This window comes from Lepisosteus platostomus, chromosome 6 (genome assembly GCF_059453375.1).
Source record: "Lepisosteus platostomus isolate fLepPlt1 chromosome 6, fLepPlt1.hap1, whole genome shotgun sequence".
Classification (NCBI taxonomy): domain Eukaryota; kingdom Metazoa; phylum Chordata; class Actinopteri; order Semionotiformes; family Lepisosteidae; genus Lepisosteus; species Lepisosteus platostomus.
In genome coordinates this window covers 17965364-17993074 of record NC_142616.1, presented here as the reverse complement: position 1 = coordinate 17993074, position 27711 = coordinate 17965364, and the positions used below count along the sequence as shown (strand labels likewise).

At 43.6% G+C, this 27711-nt stretch overlaps 2 protein-coding genes across 2 annotated transcripts; both read right to left on the bottom strand.

Moving 5' to 3' along the window:
• Positions 1 to 768: 768 nt before the first annotated feature.
• spef1 (sperm flagellar and cilia associated 1) lies at positions 769 to 9974 on the bottom strand. The gene is made up of 7 exons (XM_088634521.1): positions 9720 to 9974; positions 8023 to 8138; positions 7148 to 7309; positions 6850 to 6892; positions 2085 to 2172; positions 1664 to 1760; positions 769 to 977 (listed from the first exon to the last, which is right to left on the bottom strand). The coding sequence occupies exons 1-7, from the start codon at positions 9826 to 9828 to the stop codon at positions 843 to 845; spliced, it is 750 nt and encodes a 249-aa protein (XP_088490647.1). The 5' UTR covers positions 9829 to 9974; the 3' UTR covers positions 769 to 842.
• A 1219-nt stretch (positions 9975 to 11193) lies between these two features.
• Positions 11194 to 27692, bottom strand: adam8a (ADAM metallopeptidase domain 8a). Its single transcript, XM_088634519.1, has 25 exons — positions 27333 to 27692; positions 26055 to 26164; positions 24688 to 24764; positions 24317 to 24395; positions 24127 to 24203; positions 22125 to 22308; positions 21548 to 21613; positions 21359 to 21430; positions 20961 to 21130; positions 20269 to 20350; positions 19918 to 20060; positions 19429 to 19606; positions 18827 to 18916; positions 17606 to 17801; positions 16738 to 16840; positions 15979 to 16159; positions 15110 to 15187; positions 14923 to 15007; positions 14280 to 14400; positions 13936 to 14113; positions 13718 to 13765; positions 13473 to 13529; positions 13169 to 13219; positions 12620 to 12697; positions 11194 to 12153 (listed from the first exon to the last, which is right to left on the bottom strand). Exons 1-25 carry the CDS (start codon positions 27376 to 27378, stop codon positions 12103 to 12105), a joined length of 2601 nt encoding a protein of 866 aa, XP_088490645.1. The 5' UTR covers positions 27379 to 27692; the 3' UTR covers positions 11194 to 12102.
• Positions 27693 to 27711: the final 19 nt, after the last annotated feature.

Here is a 27711-nt window from a genome sequence, read left to right as displayed (position 1 = left end):
CCATCATACTGTGTTCATTCTCAGGGATTGGGTTTTACAGCTTTTCTTCTCCACACGGAGCTTAACCTGTCTCCAAATCAGTGGACACAATAATTAATAATACAGTTATAGAATAGTTCAAATATATTTCATAGGGTTTTCTTGGCCTAATTAAAAAACAGGCAATACAGACAACGGTGCTTCTAACTGATGTTTCACAATTTCTCAAAAATATCAAAAATAAATAGAAATCCATCAGTGACAATTAACTCCAGCAATGTGATACAATACAACACTCTATGTATTTAGTGTCTGGATTCTATTTATAACTTTTGTGACATGACATACAGTACCACATAAGAGAAGGACATTCATTTCCTACAGTTTGTTTTGCTGCTTGATCCCTCATCCGTTTCCGATCTCTGTTTTGTTCTCGTCTTCACCACTGAACAAACTAAATTAAAGTATTTTGACCTCCAGCTCTATTACCTATGGAAATTTATATTTTGGGAAGGGTACAGGGGTCCTCGATTCTCAACTATCCTTCACCAGTCTACCTTGGATATACGAAGAATCGCATAGAACTTTTTTTTGTCTTCCTCTACTTCTCCTGCTAGTAAGAGAAGTAACTTCATTTCATGTGAGCTCTTGACTTGTATCTCTCCAGCTGCCTTGTTAAATCATCAATTCGCAGGTCTTTCAGGTGCACAAGGTGTTCCAGTCTGTTTACTTTCATCTGCAAGATCTGCAAAGAAAAATGAGCCATTACAACATTAGCCAGTCTCGAGTTGAGGGTTATTTGCCCGACGGTGTGTATGAAAGTAGAAAACTTCCAAGTGCTGTGACAATAGCTCGTCGTCTGCTCAGCCAGCTCCTCTGTCCTCTCTCTCTGCCAACACGGCACTGCCAACACATGTCATCCTCTCACTTCCTGCCGCAGCTGTGCGAAAGGAAATCTCTTTCCTCAGGCCACTTTCATTGGGACGCGTCACCGCCACCTGCAGATGAGCAGGCAGAGATCCCTGGTGCTTGACGGTGACAAGTGAGCACTGCCTGGTTTACATCAGTGGGCAGCAGATGGGCTTGATGCACACTTTCATTAAAGTGCATGTTGAGGACAGCACTCTTTTTGCTCTCACTTGTATCCCACATCCAAACGAATCATACTGAGTTACTAACAATACACTTGAATCAACTCTCGTTTATTTCATGGGGCTGATACAGCAAGAGGGATTGCTGGGTCCTCAGTGTAAGATCCTGGTGCACCTGCCTCCATAAAATGGTTTTGTGTTCTAACTCTTCTGCACGCCCAGTGTTGATCTGGGCACAGTAAAATACCAAACGGGCATGCACGTTTTGTTTTTTTTAAACCGGGGGGGATGTCATCGTGTTCTCCTTTCCCCTTGATATTTGACGACATTCGATAATTGCAGTGCGTCAGCAGTGTCGAAATTATGTTGAAAATCGTACAATGATCACTGTGATGAAGAACATGTTGCATAGACCATCCTCTTGTAAAAAAAAAAAAGTACAGGCTCTGTTTCTGCGCAAGATTTCAAAATCCCTCTTCCTGTGTGAAACTTATTAAACAAGGATGTAACTTAAAGGATAAGTAGACATTGTAGTATATGTGTAATATAACAGCAAGACACGTTGGGTGCTTTTTCCAATCATTATCACCCACCTCCAAGGTCTCCTGCAGAGCAAGCAGGGCTTGTTCCTTCTCTTCCATCAGGAGCAGGAATGCAGGGTCCACATGAGAACTCGGTTTCTGTTTAGGCCTAAGAGAGATTTCAGTTGGACACAGCCTTTCAATCCATGGGTACTGACACGGTATATGCTAAAAATGGCTCCTTGTACTCAAAGAACACACCATCACAATGGTTTTGTAATTTGAATACCTCTTTGAAACGGTGCCATATCTGATCATCACACAAAACACCAAATAAATAATCATGTACAGTACTGGATTTGTTTTTATTCATATAAAGGACATTCTAATCTGTTGAAACAATATGATATCGACGTATGAATGTCACTTTCACTGTATGATCATTTAACCTTTGGCGTGTTTTCTGGGCTCAGGCTTGACGTCTGAGTCTTACCTGTCTGTCTGGGAACATGTCCAGTCCAGTCTTCTCTGTTCTGAAGCTTCATTTGTGTAAGAATATACTTTTGGCACCTGTACATATCCTATAACCCAGACAGAAAGCAGAGTTAGTGTTCTGCAATTTTTTTTATGAAGAGATAGTGTTACATGATGACATAGACAAGCTTCTGGTTAAAGAAACAGCTCTGGAGAGGACAAGGATATATCTTTCTCATGTGCACGGTAAAATTCCAGAAACTTCTTTTTTAATAGAACCAATAATTTGGTGTGAAAATATCGTTTTCTTACATGGCAATCAACATAAAAGCAATGATGGATGGAGTCGTGGAATCTGAGCTGAAATGCTTGCTGGGAGCTCTCTGTGAAAGCTGCAAGAGGACTCTTACTTGAATATCGGCCTCTGCCTTCTTGGGGAAAGACAGCCTTTTCCCGGGCAGCATAAGGGGTTACAGGGTAGAACTTTATTTGACCTGACCTACATGTCAAGAGTGAAAATAAAACACACATGGAAACAGAAAAACTGCAGTGAAGTGGGCCCTGATTGCACAATACTTTAAAAACAACTTTATAACTAGTGGGGGGACACTGACGCTTTAAATGGGTGAATCCGCAACTGTTCCACCACGTTACAAAATATTTTTGACAAAACAAAAAGAAAGTCAAGGAAGCACAAAAATAAAGGTTACGTTTAGAACGTCAGTTTCATCAGCGAGGTTGTTACAGATGCTGATAGGTAGATGTACAAATCATACTGGATTAAATGGGACTGATTTCAGATTTGTGCTAAATGCACTTAAAATACCTTAAAATTAAGAGATCTTTCTGAGGGTTTCAGTCCCTGTGATTTTCTGAATCCTCTAAATCGCAAACCTACATATTTAAGCCCAGAGTGACTCATGGGAATTCCTCTGGAGAGCAAGACCTAAGTGATTAGGCTCTGTGTTGGTGAGCTAAACACAAGGGTCAAAAAGGCAAGAGGAAAAGGATGCTGAGCTGAAGTGACAGAGTCAGCAGAGGTTCTCTGGTGGTCACTGAAGGGAGGCTGTGTTATTGCCCAGGTCAATACTGACCTCAGTTTAAACCACCAAAATCCGCTGGCACAGAAGGTGCTACACGATTCAACATTTGCGTAAAGATTTTGAAGCAAAACTGCTTCTCTATCCGAATGTTTGCCTCACACAACCCAAGGTGGCAGGAAATATTGTGTGTGAGAGAGAAAGAGAGGAGAGGAGTGTGACGAGAGTCAGTGCAGGGGTCTGGGAAAAACTGGAGCCCTGTTTTCTGCAGAACTGACCAGCGTCGTTAATGCTTAGTGAAAATTTCACAGCAGTTTACGAGTGAGGCTTTACAGAACATGCAGCTCTGGTGTGCTGGTACATTCTGGTGTACAGAGTGGCTTGAGATAAAAAGATTCTTGCCAGATAACAGTAGATAAGGGTTTTCTGCGCACAGAGCAGAGGAATGCTTCTGTTTCTTACTTCACAGCCCAGACCCAACCAATATGGATTTAGGCCCAGCAATCAGAGTGTCTAGTTCAGGACTATGTAAATGGTTAAGAACAGAGAAACAAGAATCTCCCGCACAGTGGAAATAAATCCTATAATATGTGTCAGACTGTGCGGTTACTAGAGTAGATTTTCTGTCTGAAATACTCTTTCCACTGGGTCTGTGATTTTACAAGCCCTTGGCTTCATTCACTCTGCAGTGGTCTTAAGCTTATCACAATATTAATATTATTGCCCTTTTCATTTATTCCTTATCTGCATTACAGGGCACACAAACACACAGACACACACACATTCACATCAGAGCCAATGTTCCCAGAAGCCAGTTAAACTACCAGTGGACAGTGGGAGGAAACTGGAGCACCTGGTAAAGACAAGATACAAACTCCACACAGATAGCACCCCAGAAATGAAACCCAGAGCCAAAACCACTACAAGGAAGCACTGCTACACACTGCACCACCACACCACCCCATAACACTAACACGAATTTAAAACCACTTTAAAAGGTTCAATTAATCTGAAATGCTGTCATACTGGTGCTCCACACAGTCTTCAACTATGACGAATTTAATACTCCGAAATCTCCTCTAACATAAAACATATGTTCTCATTTGTTGAGAAATATGCTATTGCACAAGTCACTGCAGGCGGAAAAAAAAAAAACCTTTGTCTGGAAGAAAAAGGCTGGGATAGCCTTTTGGTCTCGGACACCTGGACGCCACTATCCATCATCATTACTCCAAGTTTTAAGTCTGACCAGAAATAAATATCTCAATGCAAAAGAAAGCTGCACATTCACAACAGACTCACACCTAGATTCTCTGCAATGTCTTTTTATATTAACCCCTTTAATGAGTGCCTGAAAACTGCTCTTGTTCTTGTAGGTTTATAGTACACTGCTATCACACTTGAGTGAAAAAACTGGCCTGGTTATTACTACTACAACTAACAGCTACTGTCCTGTTTCCAATTGGCCTTTGTTGAGCTAAATTTCTGAAAAGGTCAGTGACAGTTAAATTAGTCTTATCTCACATCTAATGGCTTCTTCGAACCTCAGCTTAGACAATTAAACAGCTCTTGTTAAGGTGGTTAATGCTATACTGATGACTTCTGTGTAAAGAGGTTTCTGACTCTGGTTCCCTTAATATTCTTACGTATAAGATTTTAAGTGCAGCTTTCAGTATTGTTAATCACTGCATCCATCTGGATCTTACAGAAAATTACCTAGGGATCACTGGTACATGCGTTAATGTTTTGACTCCTATTTGGCTACCAAGAGTCAATTTGTAAAACTGATATGGTCTCATTTATGCAGGGAGTCCCAGAGGACTTTGTTCTGGGATATTTATTTTATATTTACATGTTGCAAACATTACATTATTTGCAAATATTAGATTATTTGCCATCACAAACGTGGACTTCCCTGATAATATTCAAGATTTACTTTCAGAATAAATCATATAGTATTGTCACTGCTCCTGCACTTTACAGGTCTCTGTCTTGTTTAACCTTATGGACACAAGAGAACTTTCTTATTTTCACAACTTCAGCTTGTTGCAATGTTGGTGACTTCAGTGCTGTTATAGACTGGTGCTGAATTCAGACCCTTGATGGAAGTGGAAAACTTTGGTATTATTTTAGACCCTGTGTTATCATTAGAAATATTTGTCAGGAACATCACAAGAACATCTTTATAAAATCTGTGTAAGATTGTTTATTTAAGATCCTTGCTCTGCCTGTCATATGCTGAAATATTGTATTAGCACTGTCCAGCACTTAACCTGCAATCTGAATTTTCAGGCCATCTTGCTCAACTCCCAGTGAGCACAAGTGCCTCCTGTTTGCAGCACAACATCTGTGTAGCTCCCTGGGCCTGTTCATTGAAGAGACATTGCTACATCTCACTAACACACCTGGGTTTTCACATACCGTGTTTAAACCGGAGGAAATGAAACTTTTTTCTTCTGAGGAAACTGTTCTCTTTGTACTCTATATGATCTGTAGCTAAAAATAAACTCAAAAATCTTATACTGCAGAGCTATAAATTAAGCACAGATTCTTAACAATGCAGTCAAGGGCATTTTCCCATTTTATTAGAGTCACAGTACCATAATCATTTTTCCATGATCTAGTGTTGCGTGCAAACATCATTGCAGACAGTAAATGTATTACTCATTAGGAGAGGGTGTGCCTATCTCACATTTTCTACTGAAAAATTATAATACAATAATTGGAGACAGTGGCTATATACCATCATGAAGCTTGTGAAGAAAATGGATGTCAGAACATTCTTAATGTTGCCTGCTGTGACACTGGGACGCCTCCTCTTTAACCTTTGCTAGCTGTTTGTACACCTTTTGCCAAGACATTACCCCAAGGATCAAAGGGGTTCTTGCCAGTTTAAAGACTAGAATGTATATTTAAAATATCTAAATAAACTTCCTTTGAACGTCAAAAAATAAAAAGAACCACTAACTGTTGAGCACAGTTTTTTCCCCCCCAAATCATGCATTTTTTGACTGCAGTCCAGACCAGTATGACTTCACCCGGAACACAGTGTCAGTCAGCACTTAGCAAACTGCAGCGCACTATCAAGGGAACCGCAGAGGAACATGCCCAGATCACTGAGATCCCTGGACAGTCATACAGGAAGAAGGTGACCTGTGGTCCACACAGTTATGATGTGGGCAGGAAACGAGATGCCTCTTGTACTGGTATCGCAGCACACATCACTGAGGTGAATGCTAGAAAAAGACATTATTACATGTAACAAATTCCATTCCACTAATGATTACCTAAAGGCAGAAGCAGGAAAGCCCTAACTATATTAATTAAATTATTGAACTGATGATGTGCTTTATTTCTCCTATTGTTTTTTTGTGGTGAGTAATTGGTACATGACTAGTAGGTTTTTCCACAATGTGGAATTATAGGCTATTGTGCCTCCAGGATGTAACGTGGACTAAAACCACTTTGATGATACCACATCGCTCTTTCTGATATAATTAATGCTTCCATCTGTCTGGTGTTACACTGAAAATATGCTCATTCCATAATCCTAACAGTATAACTGTCCTTAAGGTAATTACAGCATTTTTTTCCTACATCTCATTATATGTGAGGACAGAAAATCTTCAAAAGCAAAATGTTACAACTACCCTACAGGTATCATCTCATTTATAGCTTCTAAGTAATAAGTACAGAAATTAGCACGGAATGTTTATCGATTACAAGTTGAAAAATATATTTTACCTGTTTGTGATTGCTCATTGCTGATGCTGTAGTATTCCAAGTCCTAATAATTTTAGCAAAGGAGATCCATAATTAAAACATTTTTAATTGTATGCATTTTCCACATTTACACTAAGACACTATGAGCCTGATGGCAGAAAGCATGGGGGCGATATAATAACATTCAGGAGAATGGTAAGAAAGGGAATTTTCCTTCAGGACACCATGAAAGCTAATTCCCACCTCATAAGCAAGATACTGAGTTCTACACTGAAATAAAAGGAAAGTACTAAAACAGCATGTCTGGTGTCAGACTGACCTGTGGCAGCGTCCTTGATTTCTCATTCATAGACTTTCCTAAGCGTTTCTCATTAATCTTGTTTCTCAGTGTGCAGAGGACAGGCTCAATAACTCCTGCTGTACTCAGAACTATTTTTTTGACTGTTTCTTCTGGCACGTGGAAGTTTAACTTGGAGAACACCTTCCTGAAAATACAACAGCGAAGACAATCAATACCTTTTAAACAGTAGTGCCTCAGCAGGGCAGGCTACACTATAAAAGCTATAAAAACAAATGGAGAGAGATAGTTGATCTCTTAACCCCAAACTTTTATTTTACTACTCATTTTAACCCAGCTCATAAAAGTTACAGGAAGGCTTAGACTACAATATTCCCGAAAAAAAACTCATTAATTCAAAAAGTTAAGAGTTCTCATACTGGGTAACATAGGTAACTAGAGCTGTCTGACTGTGTTTTCAACAGTTATCAGGATGTGTTTTAATACCAAGGCCAAGTTTCTTAGTTTTCAAATTAGTTTACAAAACGGGGAAAGGTAATCCTTTGTTTGTATTATTGAACATTTTAAGAAATTTTAAAATTAGATTATCATGTTTTATAATCCACTACTGAACAAACTTATTGGAGTAGAAGGGTAAACAAAACTGACCAATACATATATATGAACTGGCAGCTCCTAAAGCCAGACTAGACAGAGTTGTAATATAAGCATGCTTTTCTAATCTCACATTACACTGTGCTTAGACCACCATGCTTGTGGATGAGAGTGTCTGGTCTAATGCTGGATTCCCAGCTCTCCCTCAGGATTTTCCACAAACAATAGCAGCCAGGGGGGAAATTTGAGAATTGGCTGTGAGATGTTTTTATTTATGTTCAATCAGAAGCAAATAAATACACTCGCCTGTTCAGGGTCCCCCAGTTGCTGAGTTTCTGCTGGGTAGAGTTTGCTGAAACGTAGTTATGTAGTTCCACAAGTCTAGGGAAAAAATGCTTCACAACCTCTGCGGCCATCACTAGGAAGATAGAGAACTATAAAATGTTAATAATATATATTATATATACAGTATATATGGCTAATACTAAAATGCTTGTCCATGGTCCCTCACTTTACTGAAACATTTTTCTGATTACCACTGTTCTCCACCATTCGGTTATAAATATGCAATACTGTCGACACTTACCTTCTGAAACTTTCACCTGAGCCAAGATCTCTCCTCAGCAATTCAGAAGAAACACGAAAAATATACTTTTGGTGTGTTTTCAGTAACCCCAGCACATTTGTTTTACTTAAAGAGTATAAATGTTCCGCTCATCTGTATCTATGTATAAAGTGTGTGTTTGAAGGTTAGCTACACATTGCAGAAGTACATTCTAAACCAAATTAATTCATCCATCCTTCCATTTTCTAACTGTATTATTCAAGTAGGGCTTCGGGGAAGACAGAGCCTATCCTGGCAAGCAACAGATGCAAGGCAGTCTATTGCAGATCAAATTAGTTTTATTTACTTATATCTTTTACTATATAATCAAATAGTTCAAACCCTCTCATGTTGTAAACAGCTCTGCATAGAAACATTTGTAGACTATAGTCTGTTAATTTGGGTATATAAAAACTCCAAATATTCTGCATAAAAACCAGAGGAGAATCTCCAGTCTGCCAAAACCCTCGCAATGCCCCTTAATGCAGATAGAGACAGTGCCACCAGCAGAGGAAAGGTGCTGGACCACTACAGCGTAGGTCCCAGTGAGCCCCAGTCCAGGCAATCTTACAGGCCACCCAAAACCAGAGTGCCTCCAAACCTGCTCCTGCAAAGCCCCAGACCAGCGAGTCTGACAGGTCACCTTTAATGAGGTGTCTCCAGTCCCAGTCAAGGAGAGCCCCAACCCACTCAGGCTTACAGGTCACCAAATCAGAGAACTGAGAGCTCCCAAACCTGCTCCCGGAGAGCCCATCCGGTCAGTCTTAAAAGTCACCCTAAATCACAGAATCTGTAACTCTGATCCTAGACAGCACTAGTCCCGTCAGTCTTACAAGTCTCCCTAAATCACAGAATCTGTAACTCTGATCCTAGACAGCACTAGTCCCGTCAGTCTTACAAGTCTCCCTAAATCACAGAATCTGTAACTCTGATCCTAGACAGCACTAGTCCGGTCAGTCTTACAAGTCTCCTTAAATTGTAGAATATCTACCTCTGATCCTAGAGAGCACTAGTCCAGTCAGTCTTACAAGTCTCCCTAAATTGTAGAATATCTAACTCTGATCCTAGAGAGCACTAGTCCAGTCAGTCTTACAAGTCTCCCTAAATCACCTTTAAGCCTTACAGGTCACCAACCCTGATCCCGGAGAGCCCCAGCCCCACTCTAGTTAGTTTTACACCCTTTGATTACCGGTCTTTAATAAAGATTGGGAACATTTGAAAGATTTCGGTCAGTTAAACAAGTAGTTTATTCAACTCTGCGCCTACTTTAACCAGTCACCCTTCTGACTGGTCGAAGATGTTTAGAGTTCAGAGATTATAACCAAAACACGCTCGCCCGTGGCTCTCCGTGACCAGGCTTGTCGACTCTGCCCTGTATCACGTCCCAGCCTGCACCTCCATCGCTGAAGTCCCGGGCGACACTCCTCTTGGGTCTGGAGAGGGGGATCTGGTCAATCCAGGCGTACAGATCCTGCAGCACCTCCTCTCCTGGCTCAGCATCCATCCCAAGTCAAAACGTTTTACCAGCCTCGCCACTGATGCTTAAACACACAAATGTACTTTTTTCTTCTTCGTTTATCTTTTTATTGTAGCGAGCAGCATTAAACCTCTCGAAAGAATTGTTGGTAGTGGTTGCTAAGAGACGAAGCCTTTGTATGGTGGCTGGGAAGGGACAAAATGCAGTTCTTAAATGGTAACAAATATTGTAGTGGATTGGCGGCATGTCACAATTTCGGTTTAGTATAGTGCGTTTGATTTTTGGGGGGGGGGGGTTGAAGGGCACAATACAGAGATTAAATTTTTTTTTCTAAAGTGTTGTGCTTTTTTGTGTTCTATATTCTAAAACAAAATAGCGAAAAACTTCAAAACGGGACTGAGTTTTGGTGTTACAAGCAGTTGCACCGAACGCGCCGAACTTCGTCTATTCTTTTTAGTCCCGGCAATTCTCTTGTATAGCTTTTCCCTGGTTGCTCATGATAGTGTATAAGTCAGCAACAGAGTCCGGTAGTTGAATTTTAAACCCCGTTTTGCTTCTCTTCTACTGTTATTAAAAACTCTTCTATTAAAAACCGGAGGTACTGTTGTGATCAAGGCCAGCAGAGTGATTTCTGCGGAAGAAACTTCCTACATCCCGAAGTTAGGGGTTAAGGCATTTTCACTAAAAAAAATCTTAATATTCCACCTATTGGTATTTCATTACAACATCCAATAATTGAGTGCTTGTGAAGGTTTGGAATACATAGTGAGAAAAGGTTGACTTAACCCAAATGGTTAATGGGTAGCCTCCCAGTCATAAGGCGAGGAGACTCGAACCCCATTCAGAGTGAATAAACAAAGTCGGAGCTGCAAGGAAGAGATGGGGTGGAGAAGGGATGCTTCACACCAATGCGAAGGGAGGGGTTTGCATTTAGGATATGTAGCTAGTTTGGTGATGATGGTGACTAGGTGCAGGTTTGTGAATTTGACTTGTCATTGTTATCCCTTCTGAACTTCAGTCAATAACTTCCATATACTAAATTTTTACCCCCTAGAATGCTCCCCCCACCCAAAACACACCTGTTCAGGCTACAACTGTAGATCTGCTCTTAACTTGACTGTCAATATTAAAGCAGACGTCGGTCTTGTTTTCACTGAGCGTGCAGTGTTGTATTCATTACTGTCTCTTTCACTGTGTAAATGCCTTGTGCTATATTCAACAGAGTGCTTTCATGCATTACATAAAATAGAATCTGTGTTTCTGCTTTACCTTACTTGTGTAAATTACCTTTAATGTTTCAGCCAGGTTACTAGAGGGAGGGATGGGTAGACACAACACATTCTCCATCACGTTCACCAGTTGAGCATTGACAAATCCAGACTTGTGTGCAGGTCAGGGAAAAATAACACTTAAGATATTTTTTTATTATTTGTTTATTACTTGTAGCACATAAATAACAATAAATACAAGGGTCACAGCAAACTGTTCGTCAAGTTCATTTCCATCACATTGAGTTACTTGTAAGGCACCGTGTGAAATACTCATAAAATCAGAATAAAAAATAATTTAACAATGCAATGTTCAACTTTCTAGTCTGAATAAAGACATCGATTCAGTCCAGCTGAATACAAGGTTTTCAATTTTCTTGACATCCAGACATGGGAAATAAAAAATAATTCAAAAGCTAACATTTCTGTTTTGCTCACAACCCAGAGTGAATCTGATCTCTTGCCAAAGTTCCCCTGTGTGAAAGATGGTGCTGCTGTGTCATGGGTTCCTCGGAATCTGTACTCCATTTGGGCTTCTTGTCTTCAAGCTATGCTAATGTAAGGTAGACCACATTCAGATGCAAAATAAACATAGTTCTCTAAACTCCCAAGTTCGCTTATGTCCCTTCGATTCACATGGCTTGCAGCTGCAGGCTGAGTCAACAATAGGTTTTAATCTGAAGCACTCAGAAGGAACTGCCAAGCAAAGCAAGACTCTTGTACAAAAGGAAGGACTGTGACCTCATGCCAGTCACATAACTGAAACGAGAGGCAGGAGTAACTTCCAATTTTACCCGCTAGAAAAACCAAATAATCTGGGAAAATTCCCTTCATGCTGTGCACAAACTAGCACACATATACTGTATTCATAGTCTTTCCAAGATATCCTGTCATTTTTTCTCCAGAGCATGTACAAACACAAAAAAGCATCGCCGTCTTCTTCAAAATCACTGTCTCGTTACAGTAGCGCCAAGCTCCCCTTCCCAGCAGCGCAGGTTCAGATGCAAGTCCCCGTTGGTCTTCTGTTTGCTCATCATCTCGGCTTGACGGGGGGCATCAGTGCAGTCTTTGGTTTCCCTGCCACCTGTAAAGCAGCAGGTCATGATTAAATCAGGCAGCAGTCGTCTACAGCTTGATCTCTCAGAGCTGTGCTTACTTGTCTACAGATAACAAGCAGGTCGAAGACGCGGCTACACCCTTCAAAACGAGTGCGGGTGCCTTATTGGTGGGGGAGGGAGCGATCAGTGTCAGGAAGATGGGCTTGGTTAACACAAGCCTGTTGTGGTGATGTTATGCCCCTGGGTCTGTCTGGGGAAATCAGAGTCCTGTGCCACAGGGGGCATTTATTTAGTAAATTAGGGCTTCATCCTTGTTTTGATCTAAAATGAGTCCCATGCTGTTGGTCAATCCTGGGTGTGACAGTACAGACTGATAACTGCCCTTAAGCAGTAAGGTGTGTGAAACTGGGAGTCACAACCTCGGCAGCTCTGACCCCTCTGTCATGTTTCGGTGATTGCAGGAATATATATATATATGCAAGAAGACCCCACCTGAGGCTGTTTCCGGTGAGGGGCAGAGCCCGGAGGTTTCACAGGAGGCACTGGTGGAGCCGAGTTTGGCTTCGCCACCTGCAAACGGAAGAACGCGATTTAAGCGGCATTGTCAGTTTTAAAACACTCCAAGTCAGACATGGACTTAGAGTGTTTTTTTTTAAAAAAAAAAAGCTATTCTGAATTCACATCATTTTGCTTGTCCATTTCTTCACCGCTTCATCCAGTTCAGGGTCTGGGGAGCCGGAGCCTATCCCAGCAAGCAACGAGCACAAGGCAGGATACGCCCTGGATGGGACGCAGGGCACACACAGACACAAACTCAAGACATACACACACTCACACCGGGGCCAATTTTCCAGCATGCCTTTGGACTGTGGGAGGAAACCAGAGTACCCAGCAAAAACCCAAGACAGCACCGAAATGCCATTGGAAATGGGCAGCTGAAAAAAATTACACTGCATAAATCATGTTTAACTCCAATACCCTGTTGAAGAGCGTGGTGGATCTGCATGTCTCGCTCAGTGCTCATGGTGAAAAATGACTCACCTGTTTGACGCTTAGATCAGGCAAAGGCTTCTTGGGTGCAGGAGGTTTGGCCTGAAACAAATACAGAACATATATTTTTAGAACTCCAGTCTCTTTGATCATTAGGTATTTGTGTGTTCCAGAGCACGCTCTTGTATTTCAAGTGGAAAACACCAAGAACACCAGCAAAGCGATCTTGTAAGGATCTGATCTGAAAGGCACAAAGCTGTATTTTTCATGCGCCGTTTTTGCTTTTTTTAAAAAAAAACTGCTACAAAAAGGGAACACCCTAAAGATCTGGATAAATAAAATAATTTCTCTTTACCTGAAAACACACTGTTTCAGGAGGTGGAAGAGGAGGTGGCTGGCTGGGTTTTACGATCTGACAGAAGGAAACAGGAAATATTTACAACAGATAAAACTTTTCAGATTTTACATGTGACAAAAATAAGTAATTAAGAAAGACAGCGATTACAAAGCCGGCTGATTCTACCATTACTGCTACAGCTACAAATTAAATACATATTTATATTATCTAAGCGTGAATAAGGGATGGTGGATAGTACTTACTGGGGATGATTTTGCCGCAGACTGAGTCGCTGCTATTTTTGGGGGAGGCTGTTAAAATACAGGAAATAGAAATACACCATCAATGCACAAAAAAACCCCATTGGAACTGAATTCCTGTCCTTGCAGCAGCACCGAAGCGGGCAGAACCACACAGCGGAGTGGGGACGGCCTGGCTTCACACTTCCCAGCAGGCAGAGGAGGGGAGTGGTGGGGCTCACCTGAGGTGGCGCGCGGCTGGGGGTGACTGTGGAACGCAGCGGGGCGCAGGGCAGGGGAGAGGCCGATGACTCCAGGAAGGTGGGGGTGCTGATCCTGGGGGGGGCGCACCGAGGGCTGCTCTTGGTGCTGACCCCGTGGAACAGGGGGTTCGACAGGCCGGAGGCACTGTGGGCCCTCCTGCAGGGGTTGGAGAGAATACAGCATCTGAACAATGTTGACAGTCACATTTCTGTCAGCTTTCCTATGAACATACTGCTTTAAATTTACAGACGAGCATCTTGTCTTTTGATGCATCTGATCTGATTCCCCCACCCTCCAAAAAAAAAACCAGATTGAAACTAACTTTTTACTGGAGTAGACTTCCTTCCTGCCCCGTCTGCAGCATATCAGGCCTCCAACGATGAGGGGCAGCAGCACCAAGATGGTGGCCACCACAGAGACTGCGATCACCACCGCACTGCCACCTGAGGAGAGAACACGTTTACCTCTCAGCTCCCTACCCAGAATACACCTCTGTCGCTCTTTCACACCACAGAGCGCACGATTAACTATCAGTGACCCGGTGACTGCTCTGAACGGCTTACTGCAACACCTCACTCTCTGGGATTTCCAGTATTAACGACCCTGTCGCATCAGGAAGGGTTAGAATAAAACCCTTTCTGATGCCGCAACCTGCAGGTCATGAACGAATCGCATTTTTTTTCAAACATTATTTTCAAACTTTCATAAAAATGGAAATGAAGGTGCTCACACGCCTTCACAGAAAAACCAAACACACACACGGCCACAACACTCTGCTTGTGTTACCACACAAACAGAAAATTGAAATGATGAACAAAGAAAATTTATTTTTATAATAGACTAGCACTTATAAATAATAAATCATGCTCCTGGGTTTTGCAACCTAAGAGGCTGGAAAGCGTCAGATGGGGCGTTTGCACGTGGACAAGTGATCAGCGCACAGGAACAAGAGCACAAAGACCTGCCTTGGGGGAGTTCGGACAGCTTCACGTCGCAGTAGGGCGGTGCCCAGCCGGGGTCACAGTGGCATTTCCTCTCATGGTTGCACACCTGGACAGGTGAACCAGAACACAGACAGGGGCTCAGGGTCTGACTGCGGGCACACATGGTCTTGGAAGGGAAGGAAGCGCCGACCAAAGCCGCGCTACTCACCCCATGGTTATTGCACTTCTCCGAACAGCCCTTCGTGCCGTAAACTGCAATGTCCTTACAGGCGTTACCATAGCAAACCTAGGACGAGGATGTGGAGGACAGGAGAAGTGTAAACAGGGTGGAAACAAATGAAGTCCAGGAAACATCACCTCCTACAGTATCTCCACCGAGAGTAATCTTCCTCTACTAGGGTCGTGGCTCATGTTGAGAGGGTCTCTGTGAACTTTGTATACACTTTTCGTGCAGAGGATGCAATATTTTATAAGGTGGACATATAGAACTGGTTTGAACTGGAATGGAAGAATGCTGGACACAAGGGCTGCTATGTAATTCTATACTGTGTTATAGAGGAATGTGTGCTATACAACTAAGTAACCAATTGTATTAAAAGAAGTTATCTTTAGCGAATAGGGAGGTAGGAAGATGTGCGTGATTTTGGGACACTGCCAATCTTGTCAGCACAGGGAAGTGTGATGGATAATGGAAACATATTTAAGGACTGTCCTAGTTGAATTACTTTGAGAAAAATACACCGAGCATCTCTGTGTGTTGCGCTCCCATGCGCATGACATAAAAGCTTCTTTTAACTTCTGAGAAGGACTCCTGACTGTCTTTAAGGGGAAGAGGGAGGAAAATTTCGCCAACACTCAGCAGTGCCCCCCACACCAAACCCCCTCCATTCCACCACCCGGGGTGACCATTCTGGGGCGCACATCACCCCTTAGGCAGGCTGAAGCCACTTAGCTTTCTAATCCCACCTAACACACACTACTGTAAAAGTCCAGACCTAAAGCGCTTCTAAGGAAATTAGAGGAAGATGGATGAAGCTCATTTAAGTGAATAAAAAGGATGGGGATTAACGCTCTTACCTTGTTGTCGCCGCACTTAGTTCCAGTTGGAACAAGACCAATATCCTCCGCTTCTGTGTCGGTTACCTCAGCGACATTGCACTTCAACAGCTGGGGCCAGGACATGGTGAGGACGTATTTACTTTGTGTGACAGGGAGGTCACTGCCCCCAGTGCAATGGATCTTTCCGCATTTAACATCCCTGAAAAAGAAAGCGGCCTCCATTGTATTATAGCAGCACAAGGTTTCCAGTTACAGCAGCTGAGCTGCTCGTTCTCTGTCACTTTTCATCAGTAAGCTATGGAAGTTTTGTAATTTGCACATTCTGTCTCTTCAAAACTTGCACTTTACAAAAGAGGCCCCCAGGCGCTATGCCCTCGTCCCCAGTAGAGTCGGGTGACAGAGGCAGGTCAGAAAATCTGAGGCAGGCAGGAGATGCCATGTAGACGGTTTTGTTTTGTAATCACCTTTTCTTTCACGCAGCCTCGCAAAATAGAAGTAATATAGCAGTATTGGAACAAGTAATAGGTTTATTCCGTGCTGAAAAGAGAAGAAAGGAAACCCAACGTTTCGGCTGTGGAGCCTTCTTCGGGTGTGAGGAAGCCACCCGAAGAAGACTCCACAGCCGAAACGTTGTGTTTCCTTTCTTCTCTTTTCAGCACGGAATAAACCTTTACACATGCCTTTGCAGCCTACGCATGCTGACGCAGCTACCTACTTGAACGATATAGCAGCACTGCAGTGTTAGTAATAATAGCAGCCATATCGATGAAGACTTACTCCTGTGCACAGGGCTGAGGACCATATCTGGTCTTTTTGCAGAACAGATGTAGATTTCCCTGTTGGTTATTCTTAAAGCAAAGATCTGGAGCAACTTGGGCACCTTAAAGACATAAAAAACAGGTCACGGGTAAAAAATGTGCAGGCACAGAAGCTGTAAAGCACAGAAACATATAGTAAACTATAAGGTAAAAATGTCTGATTTGCTTTGGCATTGCATAGTTAAGTCTACACATTTCCTTTGCTGTACATGACAATCACATTAGAAAGTGTAATGTTTCCCTGAATAGGCAAAGTAGGCCGGCATAAGAAATTCAGAATTTCTGGGAGATTTAATCTTACCTACATTTTCTGATGCGTACAGGCTGCTCTTGTTTGCTGTACTTGATAACTCAGCAGTGTTTTATAAATCACAATTTCTATTGATGTCTTCAAGTTTATACCACTTTCGATATTTCAGTATATACACCGGCTGAGCTTAATCGGTGTATTGAGGAGTGTGACGAAATACTGCTTTTAAGGGACGGTGCAGTGGCTCTGCACCTATAGCTGGAAGGTTGCTGGTTTGTATCCTGTGGCCGGCAGAGGAATCCTACTCTGTTGGGCCCCTGACCAAGGCCCTTAACCCCCAACTGTTCTAGGGGTGCTGTATAAATGGCTGATCCTACGCTCTGACCCCAAGCTTCTCTCCCTGTCTGTGTGTCTCATGGAGAGGAAGTGGGTGTGTGCGAAAAAGACAAGGTCATAATACAAGAAATTGTATATGGCCAATAAAGTGATCTCTTATCTTATCTGTTTTAAAGGCTAGATGGCTAGATGCTAATAATCAGGTAGTTAAAAGAAAGGCTCCAGTGTGCTCCAGGAGTACCTGGCCCCCAGAGAATCTGGCAGTGCTGCAGGTGGGTGGGGCACTGTCCATTGAAGCAGTAGCCCTGGTTATTTTCACAGGGGAGCCCATTCATCTTGAAGTCGTCCTTGGGACACTCTGCAGAGAGACCGCTGCAGAAGTCGTCCAGGTCACAGTCCCCCGCGCTCTTCCTGCACACAACTCCCGCTGGTTTCAGCTAGCGCAGACGGGAAAAAAAACAGGAGTCAGTGTCACAAGGAATAACCACTTCCAGGTACCGGATTGTGAATCCGAGAAGTCACGTTGTGAATGTTTCCTGACTATTTGAAGTACAACAGGTTAGTCCTGACTGGCTTGGTGAAGGGGGCAGTCTCCTGGTCAGAGGATGAGCAGGCTCAGAGAGAGGGGTGTTAACAAGGGGCAACTGTACCGGAGGAGATGGGGTGGAGAAGGAATGCAGGAGTCAAAGATGCAAAAGTAGTTTTTTTGTGTGAGATATCTAAAGCGACAAATCAGCAATAATTGTTATTTAAAACTGCTGGGTGAAATTGACTTTGTTTGACATTACCCTACTGAACGCCAGTAAAAGAGCTCCATTTAGTTTACACAAAATATGAAACTACATTTGTGCTCAACGCCTACCTCTGTACTACACTATATATGAGCAGATATGTGGTGGGAGTTCATGTCTTCCTGCCTGCCGTTCACTATCTTAAAGGAAGTGCTGCAGTGTGTATCCTGTGGTTTCCAGAGGCCCTATCTCCTCTGTACAGCTCGTCCCCCACTGGGAGACCAGACGCAGACTGGCAGCCTGGTGCCCACGTCCGGGGCTCTCTTGCCCCTAACGCAAGGACTCTGAAGGCTCGGTACAAACATTGTCCTGAAAGCTACAGCAAACTTTCAAAGCTGTGAAAGGGAACTTTTTTAAAGTTAAGGCGAGCATTCTTTTTAAGGAACTAGATGGATTGATTCTGAATGAGGCGCACAGCCGGCGCTGAAAACAGTCAAGGGGTAGAGAACTGAGGATGATGAGCCCTGGCCAGAAACTCTCTGAAAGGTTAAGGATGCGATAATAAAACTTCGGCCCCGAAAGAAGAAGGAGACATTAGTGATAACAGGCTATTGGTTTCAGGAGATGGAACTGCTCTAGTGCTTTGGGAAGGCTCTGGAAGGATGACGTTTCTTCCCAGGGCGATTAGCTCTTTCTTGGCCGAACGTGATGGAGGGAGGGGACGCTGGTACCTTGCAGGCCTGGCAGCACTCCCCCTGGGCACACTGCGCTCCTTCTGTCAGGCGGCACGTGGTGGCATTGCAGCACGGGTTCCTGCACTCCTGCAACAAGACACACTGCCTTCAGGGGACTCACTCAGAATGACTGGCGGCACACGGGGTTGGCGGCGGCACAGTGGCGAGGGCGCCAGAAGGTTGCGGGTTCAAATCCCAGTTGGGCACCTGCTGTTGTAGCCTTGAGTGTTGTGTCACATTGTTCCAGTAGAGTGCCGTGTTGCACAAAAGGGTGCACATCTAAGTCTAAATAAGATATTTAGATAAAAACCTAAAGTCTCTTCAATAGTTGATAATAACCTACAGCCTTGTAACGGTGTTCTGAATAAAATAAAATAAAAACTCAGAATAATAATAGGAATTCACTTAGCAAAGTTATTATGACCAAAGCAGAAAATCATATCACTATCCCAATTGAAATGAAAACTGGATTGAAATGAGGTGGATTGTACAATTCAATGTTACAGCTGGGTTTGTGAACTTATTGACTACATTCGCTTAGACATGGAGGTTTTGCGCAATACAGAGCCAAAGACGGGTCACGCTCCAGGGTTTCTTACTTCAACTGTCCCGCAGTCACACTCCTCCCCTGGCTCCAAAAACATGTTTCCACACTCAGGGCCCCCAAACAGGTCACCCGCACTGGGGACGTTGTTCAGACAGGCGGAGCTGATCTGGTTCAGGAACGACTCCAGCTCCTGCTGGCTGCAGCTGCTGAAGCTCTGGGGGAAGACGTCCCTGAGCAAGGAGGAAGAGAGAGCACCCGATCACCCCTCTCCGGAGACCAGGACCCCCACACGCGCGTCCCCTGACGACACTTCTCTCCAGGCCTCACACATCTCACACAGTAAAGTCACCTTCTGGCGTTTATCCCTGCTTTTCTTCCTCCTCAGTGCCACAGTGAACAATGCTTCCGATTATTTTGTTTCACAAAGAAACACAAATCGTGGCAGCCACCCCCCCCCCATTAAAATTGCCACCGAAACGCACCCACTTCTTCCCCACTCGCTGAGGCTGGGCCTTTTCCTGGGAAGAGGGCACGGCCTTACCCCACGCTTGGTGCCATAACGCATCCCTTGGGGGACAGAGACTTCTCACAGTAGCAGCTCTCCGTGTCGTGTGACATGCCCAGGTTGTGCCCCATCTCGTGAGCAATGGTTGACGCCAGGCCTATGGAATTGGGGTTGTGGTCCTGCGGACAAAGGGAAACCTGTGAGATCGGGTTCGATCGGTTCGCCACTCGTTACTTCCCGGTTAGTCTTGACCACCAACAGGTTTTTAGATATATATTCACCGGGCCTTGCGACAGCCACTTGCGGTTCGTGTTACACTTTCTTTGTTGCTGGACGCATTGACCGCTGACGATAACCGCGTGATTACCACCATTACAAGTGACCTACCTCGTTAACACCAGCAGAATTGATGGTGCACATCGCAAACTTATTTGCTAGGCCGACTGTGGAGCCAACAAAGCTGATACCTCTGGAAAGAAGAGATGAGCATGAAATTAAAAACCAGGGTTGCACAGAAACAAAAGTGAAATTATTCAGAAATTATCTACGCTGACGGCCTGTAATGTTGTGTCCGTGCACTGTGTGCGTCCTCTCTGAAGCCTAGTCTGCCAGATTTGACTCAGTGGGACAACACTGGCGACAGAAACCCTGGCTAGGTCACAGCGCAGAAGGCTGGGGTACATCTCCTCTATGGCCTGTCTTCATGGACTTGCTCCCATCCTCACAGGACACCAAGAGAACAGGCACAGCACTGGGGTGACCAGCTCAAATATTTCTTTTTTTGCTGTTCTGTACGCATCATGCAGGAGGTGCTACGTATTGATGGTGGTGGAGGGGAGTCCCCATTACCTGTAAAGTGCTTTGAGAGGAGTGTCCAGAAAAGCACTACAGAAGTGTATGGATTATTATTACTGTAGCTGCAGTTTGTCAATTCATGTGTCCTACAGTTGTTCAATTTGATTTCCCTGAAACTGCCACTAGTTCGTCCTCTGTGCATTCATAGCCTCAATGCACATAGAGTTCACAATGTGAAAATATGAACTTGCGAACATGCAAAGGGCAAGCAGCCCAGCACTTACGTGACAAAGTGGGCATTGTCGTGCCTCTTCTTCTTCAGCAGCACGTTCTTGCGCCATTCAAGGAACCTGGTCAGGGTTTTATCTGGATCGGTACTGACATCGATCTTGTCCCAGTCAGTCCAGACCTCCAGCCCCACCAGCATGACACGGATGTTAACGGTGCGATACAGCTGGAAAGGCGGCGAGAACATAATCAGATTCTTCCCTCAGGACAAAAAGAGGCCGTATGTTTAATGAGTTCATTGATGCTAAAAGCACAGAGGTCTCCTCCCACTCTGGTCTAACAACAGTTACGTTTCCACTTGAGACCATCAGATTATGTTAAGACTAAATGCATATTGAATTTAAAGGCCGAGCTCTCCACTGCATTAACTGGAAGAAAATGGTGAGTGAATTACCTTATCTATATGATTAGTGACGTCCATCATTCGACGACGAATCTGACTCATATCTTTATTATGTTGTTTGTACTGCAATATTAAGAAAGTAACATGATCATCAAGACTGCAGAGTCCATTCTGTTACTATATGCATCTTCATTTCTGTAATGAATATAATAATAATAATAATTTGATTTGAATAGTTACCTCTGTGTTATCCACAACCAAGAACAACTCCACATATTTTGGGCCTTTTACAACTGGAGCACTTCTCTGGAAAGAAAGAAGAAACGGGCTTTATATTTTCTGATCAGGGAAAGAGAGGAAGAACTCTCGGCCCAGAGACAGAGACCTTTCTGCTCCTCAAACTTTTAATTTAAAAACAAAATTCCCTGAAGAAAATGACTTACACTGCAATCTTGAATAACCTTAGTCTGGGGACAGGCTATCTCACTTTCACCCCTTGAGAAACATCTTAATCCCATCGACATCACCTTCATGAGGCACTGGGCTTCTGCGGGTTTGGGTCCTACATCTTCCCCGAAAACTGGGAGCCATGCCTTCGCCCAGGAGCACAGCACAGGTCTGACAGACTGACTGACAGGCGGCTGCGTCTTACACAACACAGTACTTACCACAAAGGCACAAACCCTATCAACCTACACCTGTCAAACTACAGCCTGAAACTCCAACACAGCAAGGAAATCAAGGTGGCAGATAACAAAAAAATCCGGGATGAGTCTGACACTGCGCCCAGGACCCGAGGATGGAAAACTCCCCTTACCCAGCTCTGAATCCTGATGTAACCCGCGGGCTTGGGGTCTTTGTCAAAGACGGTTCTATTGGCCTCTCGGCAGGCGGATCTCTTCCTGCGCAGGTGCTCCTGCCTGTAGAGGGCGTGCTCTCCATCCGCAGAGCCACCCAGGGGCTCGATCAGGAAGAGCTTCTGCCCAGCCCTCACCAGCCCCCTGCCGCACGGAAAGACAGAGCACCAGTCACTGCGAGTGGGAAAGACCTTCGCGCAACAATATTTCCCCAAAAATAGCCACAGAAACGACGGTCTAACCACAGGCAGGGGAGTCACCCTCACTGCAAGCTAGCAGCTTCCCGTTGAGAGCAAGCAAGCCAGAAAAGTTAGATTTGCAGCTGTCCTGTTCACAGAACTGGGGTCTGAAAGTTGAATCAAACCACATCCTTCAACATCATCTGCAGGAGGTCAGAACTCTGACTTTTGGAGCAACTGCTTTTAGTTAAACAACATGATGCTGTGTCCTCAGAAGAGCTCTGTGCCGCTCGTCAGATGAAACTCTCCCCCCCCTTACGCGGAGCTGGAGAAACATCCCCTCTGGGGGCCAGAGCATTTATCAGTTCTTCACTTTCAAAACTCTTTGATTCTTCCATGTTCAAACTACCCCACGACATGTTTATTTATCATCACTGTGCTTTCTGTCTCTCCTTTATACTGTCTCCTGCCGGTAATTACTACAGCTAGCAGGGTAGGAGCCAGATGAGGGGCTTTCAGAGAAGCACTCTTGTAAGGCTTTTCTCAGAGATGAGATTCTCACTTTCTGGGGGACCTGTGGAGTTGTTTCCTCCTGATGGGAAAGTTCTGCAAATACATGTCCAGTAATAAAGGTTTTAGGTGACTCATCCTGGAATATACACAGGTCATTATTAAATATGGTGGAAACAAAGTACCTCCTGTGACATAGCGCTGTACTGGTTTGTGTAGTACAGGCAGAATGAGTGCACCATGCCCTTTAATGGTATATTGATCCTAGTAATTACCAATTAACTGATTAGGGAGCCAGCTGCAGGAGAATTCTGACATGCAATCTCCACTACATAACTAAGAGAGGAAATAGTCATCAGCCCTGGAAACCACCCAATATCAGCTATTTAACAGGCATACGAGTGGAAGCTACATACAGTCTTGCGTATTTAAAATTAATAATGATTAAGAAAATTAATAATAATTATGTTCTTTCTACTGTTAAAGTGATGACAGAAATGACTTCATGAAGGTTTTGAGTAATAAATATTGCTAAATGGGGAGAGACACCACTCCCTGAGTGGTAAACAGGATATGACAAATTTTCTTAGTTCTCTGAACTGAAAAGAGGAAGCTGAAAAGCACACTGGGCTTTTGGGGGTGCAAACCAGGGGACACATGGGGATAAACTAAGGAGAAAGCACATTTAAAATTAAGAACTGGAGGCACTTCTTTACCCAAAGAGTTGTAGGAGTAGAGAACACCCTGGCCTCTTTCAAGCAACAACTGGAGGAGGCACTCAAATCAATGAACTCAAAATAATGAGATAGATAGGCCGTTCTCTTATTTATAATTCTTTTGATGTTCTTTTATATTATCAGAAACTACCTTTCCCCCTGGACTGGTAAAATATTACGTCTGTACACAAAATAATTACTTTCATTGCAAAAGAACCTTGTAACTATTACTGGACTATACTTTCTTTTCTAGCACTATATAATAGACAGCATTTGCTCTTGCCAGATTTTCCTTGTCGATACCGTAGATACAGTAGTTTGACTGTGTTTAAGTCAAATATGGGTTAAGTTTTTGGAAAGGCTATAAATTTGATGAGATCTTATAAGACAGAGAATATTATTGTCTCATCTGTCCACCATTCCTTCCAATCTGAGGAGCTGGTTTCTGATTCCCATTTATGCTGCTCAGGGTCCAAAGAGAGATATACAGTAGACAGGTGGCTTGTGTGGATAAGAGCATTATGATACAGAAGTGGGCAAATCAAACCTATAAGTACCTGATTCCAGAACACACTTCAACACTGGCTGACGAATCATTCATCCCCTGGATGTGTCCCTGATAATAGCAGTGATCCTGCATAAAAGTAATAAAATGCATCAATTAATATTCTGATTAATCCGAATTCTAGGACTGCAGACATCATAAGCATGGTTGGACATGCTTGTTAAGGTAATGTCTTTGCTTACCTTTAGGTTTGGTGTGCTAGTCACCTCTGTACCATTTTTTAAATAATGTGTTTCCGTATAGTCTTTACCCAATAGATTTCTAAGTAAAGAGAGAGCAGAAACTTTGGTTAATACAATAAACACATAACATTTAAATGGAGGAACATAAATCATTTCTGACTTGCGTCTGAGTACCCCAAATTTCTAGAAAATAATGTAATACAACAGAAGAAATTAAATGGGCAATTCTATCCCATTCCTTTCCCACATTATATTCTCAAAGCAAATTGCCCCCCAGTCACAAGAAAATAATAAGCTGTTTCATGCAGATGGAACTCCAGCGTTACTCAGAATGCAATTTCGCCGATGTTTCTAGGAAAAATGTATCTTGCCTGTTTTTTTCAAGATGAAGAGTGTAGTTCCTGCCTTCTATGGTCAAAGCATACCGCAGCTCTTCAGAATACAGCCTCTGCAATTACAAACGCAAACCTCAGCAATCCTGACGATCTGGACAAGGCAGGGTCACGTTTGTGAAGAACTAGATGTATACTGGCAAACAGCTAAAGCATCCACTAAGAAAAATGGATTAGGGGAGGTTATACGGGACTGTTTGAAAGACACTCCAGTCACTGGATGGTTGCGATGTTGCGTGCGCTTGGGGGGGAGGAAAGGACAAGGGGATGCAAAGTCAAGAAGCTCTTCTACAGAGGAAGCACAGACCATTCTCTGTCTAATGCATTCGAGATCTATCAGTTAATCAGTTAATGAAGCGAAGGCTCCCATCGGCTCCGAGGCTGAGACCACTCCATGCCAGAGGAAGCTATTACACTCATTTCCCCCTCCCCTCGCTGCCCCTGAGCAATGCTGCTGACCGGAGCTCTGATTCCGTCACGATACTGGGGCCCCCAGCTGCCGGCAGCTTGGGACCGTACTCGTACAGAGGAGTTTCGGGGCAAGATCTGCAGTGTGCGGCGCGTAGCTGTCGCCCACATTCACATGGCTCTGGGCCGTGGGGGAGGAGTGATGACTCCTGAAATAACGAGGCATTAATGGTCCCTCGGGGCTCCTGCTGTAACGCAATGCATGAGGAGAACAGGAAAAAGGAAGCATTGATCACAGAGCAGGCAGCATGGCAGTGCAGTGGTTAGCATGGCTGCCTCACAGTGCTGGGGCCCTGGGTTTAATTCCGGGGGTGCGACTGTATCTGGACGGAGCTTGTATGCCCCCCGCCCTCCCGTGTTCTTGTGGGTTTCCTCCCACAGTCCAAAGACTTTGGGAAAATTGGCCCCGACGCGAGTGTGTGTCTGTGTGTGCCCTGTGATGGACTGGCGTCCCATCCAGGGTGTATCCTGGGTGTTGCTTTCTGGGGTAGGCTCTGGCTGCCCTGCAACTCTGTGTACTGGAAAAAGTGGTTAGAAAATGGATAGACGGATGATCAGAGATGATCACAGAGGCACAAGGCCTCCCTGGTCTAGCACTTACTCCCAAAACCCTAATTACTCACGCAAACCCTGGGAAGACAGAATCGTAGTCGAAATGCTAAGGCCGAGAAACTAGAGGCCACCCCTTGTGTGCACACCTTGTTATCAGCACGACAGCACTCACTTTCGGGACAAATCGTTCATTTGCAGAGGCTTCAAGCCGCTTTGCGTTTTCAGCCGTTTGACCTTGATAACATGCGTCACACAGCGATACCCTTTCTCATCTATGCGGGAAAAGACTTGTATGGGGAAAAAAAACCTGCCTCTTGGATACACACCTTGTCTGTAGAAAGACTCCTTTTTTCTCGGGCATTATTCAGCCTGCGAGGCGATATAACCTCGTACTTCTCCACGTCAGGAAGCGAGGATAATGCATTGACAAGCAACGCTGAAAATAGAACCCCCAAAAAAACTCAAATTAAAAATTCCTTTTCGCATCGATCTAAATTACAAATATTTCTGTCTTTGAAATAAAAACAGTAGACTACTACCTTTCCTGGAATGCACAATCCTTTATATGGTGTAATTTAGCGCAATTCGCCGCAGTCTTACCACAGAGCGCTTGGCGGATTTGTATTGCAGCTAAACCGCAAAACTAAATAGTAGCGATTCTACTATCTCGGCTCTGTATTTGGTTCATTTTCTTGGTATTTAAACCACCGCTTATTTTACATGTTTGTGGCATATAAAGAAGTGAATATATATATACGCATCTGAATAGTGTTTTGGGATGCACGAAGTAAAATACCAAGTAACCTTTGGTTTAACTGGGTCAGTTCAATGTTTTTTTTCTTTAACGTTTCGTATTTACTTGGGTGCTACTGTTCAGCGCTCGGGTTTTCTGGAAATACAAATGTATATTCTGAAGAGCGAAAACAAAGCACAGACAGACGAGAACTAAAAGTACCAACAGGCTGCCGTCATTGGAAAAAAAAAAACCCTTTTTGCTTAAAAAAAACTTTACAATAACGGAACTTAAGTGTTAAAAACTGTGATGTCAAACGACATTTCCCCGAAAGGAGAAATTCAACAATTTAGGTATCCGCTGAGAGAGAAAAAAATAAGAAAAAAGTAACAATCTGATTTCGGGATCATTTCACAGACAATTGCTGAATGATCAGAATGGGAACTGGGTCAGTGCTTCTTGTAAAAATGCAAGGTTTTAAAAGTTATGCATCTTTTTTAAGATCAAACATGCAGATTGTGTGCGGAAAAATTAAAGCAAAAGTTAGCGTTAAAAATGTGAGAATAAAGGTATTCCATTTTATTTGTATAAGTTTTAAAGTTCAAGTTGTATTCATAATACATGTTTAATGTATTGTGGTTCATGTCATCTTTTCGAGTCGGCTTTGGTCAAGGCGTCAGACGATTAACTACTCAATATAATATTAAAACGATACCCTTCAAAGTAGTAAAGGCACATCACGCAATCCCGCTAGTAACGCTACACGTCTTGTTAAATATAAAAACAGAGGTTAGAGTGTCTGGCACGACTGAGATCCAAACGCCTGGACGTTTTGAATTCATTCAGTCAACCCACTGAGCACCGGGCTTACCCCACGAGGAAATGCAGATGAATGAAGACAGGACAATCCCGCACATGTCCCCGCCGGTCCGCTCTCCTGCTTCCAGATGTGAAAAAACCTCTGAAATTAGCTTCGCAAGAAAACTTCGCCTGTTTTAGCGCCGCCCCTTCCCGGAGCCGCGGAGCGCAGCGTGGTCCTGCCCAGCGCTCCAGTCACCCGCTGACTCACACAGGTCACTTCTCTCAGAGGAAACGGCACTTAATTGCCGCAACGGTAGAAACGCTTGAGTCAGCTCACCTTTCAGAATTAAACTTTTTTTTCCCCCCTCGCTCTTTTCCGGTGCGGATGTCTTATCTGTTGTTTTCCGTTGTTTCTGTCACTCTGCTGGAGGCACGCAGGGCCTGTACGT

Bases quoted from the DNA above. Each gene is read 5' to 3' on its own strand.
- spef1 (XM_088634521.1), bottom strand. From the start codon at position 9,828: ATGGATGCTGAGCCAGGAGAGGAGGTGCTGCAGGATCTGTACGCCTGG. The intron at 8,139-9,719 runs GTGCAGGCTGGG...CTATCTTCCTAG, and splicing joins CCGGGACTTCAGCGATGGAG to TGATGGCCGCAGAGGTTGTG. The intron at 978-1,663 runs GTGGGTGATAAT...GCTCATCTGCAG, and splicing joins CTCTGCAGGAGACCTTGGAG to GTGGCGGTGACGCGTCCCAA.
- adam8a (XM_088634519.1), bottom strand. From the start codon at position 27,378: ATGTGCGGGATTGTCCTGTCTTCATTCATCTGCATTTCCTCGTGGG. The intron at 24,396-24,687 runs GCAAGATACATT...CTCTTTACTTAG, and splicing joins CTTCATCTTGAAAAAAACAG to AAATCTATTGGGTAAAGACT. The intron at 24,204-24,316 runs GTAAGCAAAGAC...ACTTTTATGCAG, and splicing joins CTAGCACACCAAACCTAAAG to GATCACTGCTATTATCAGGG.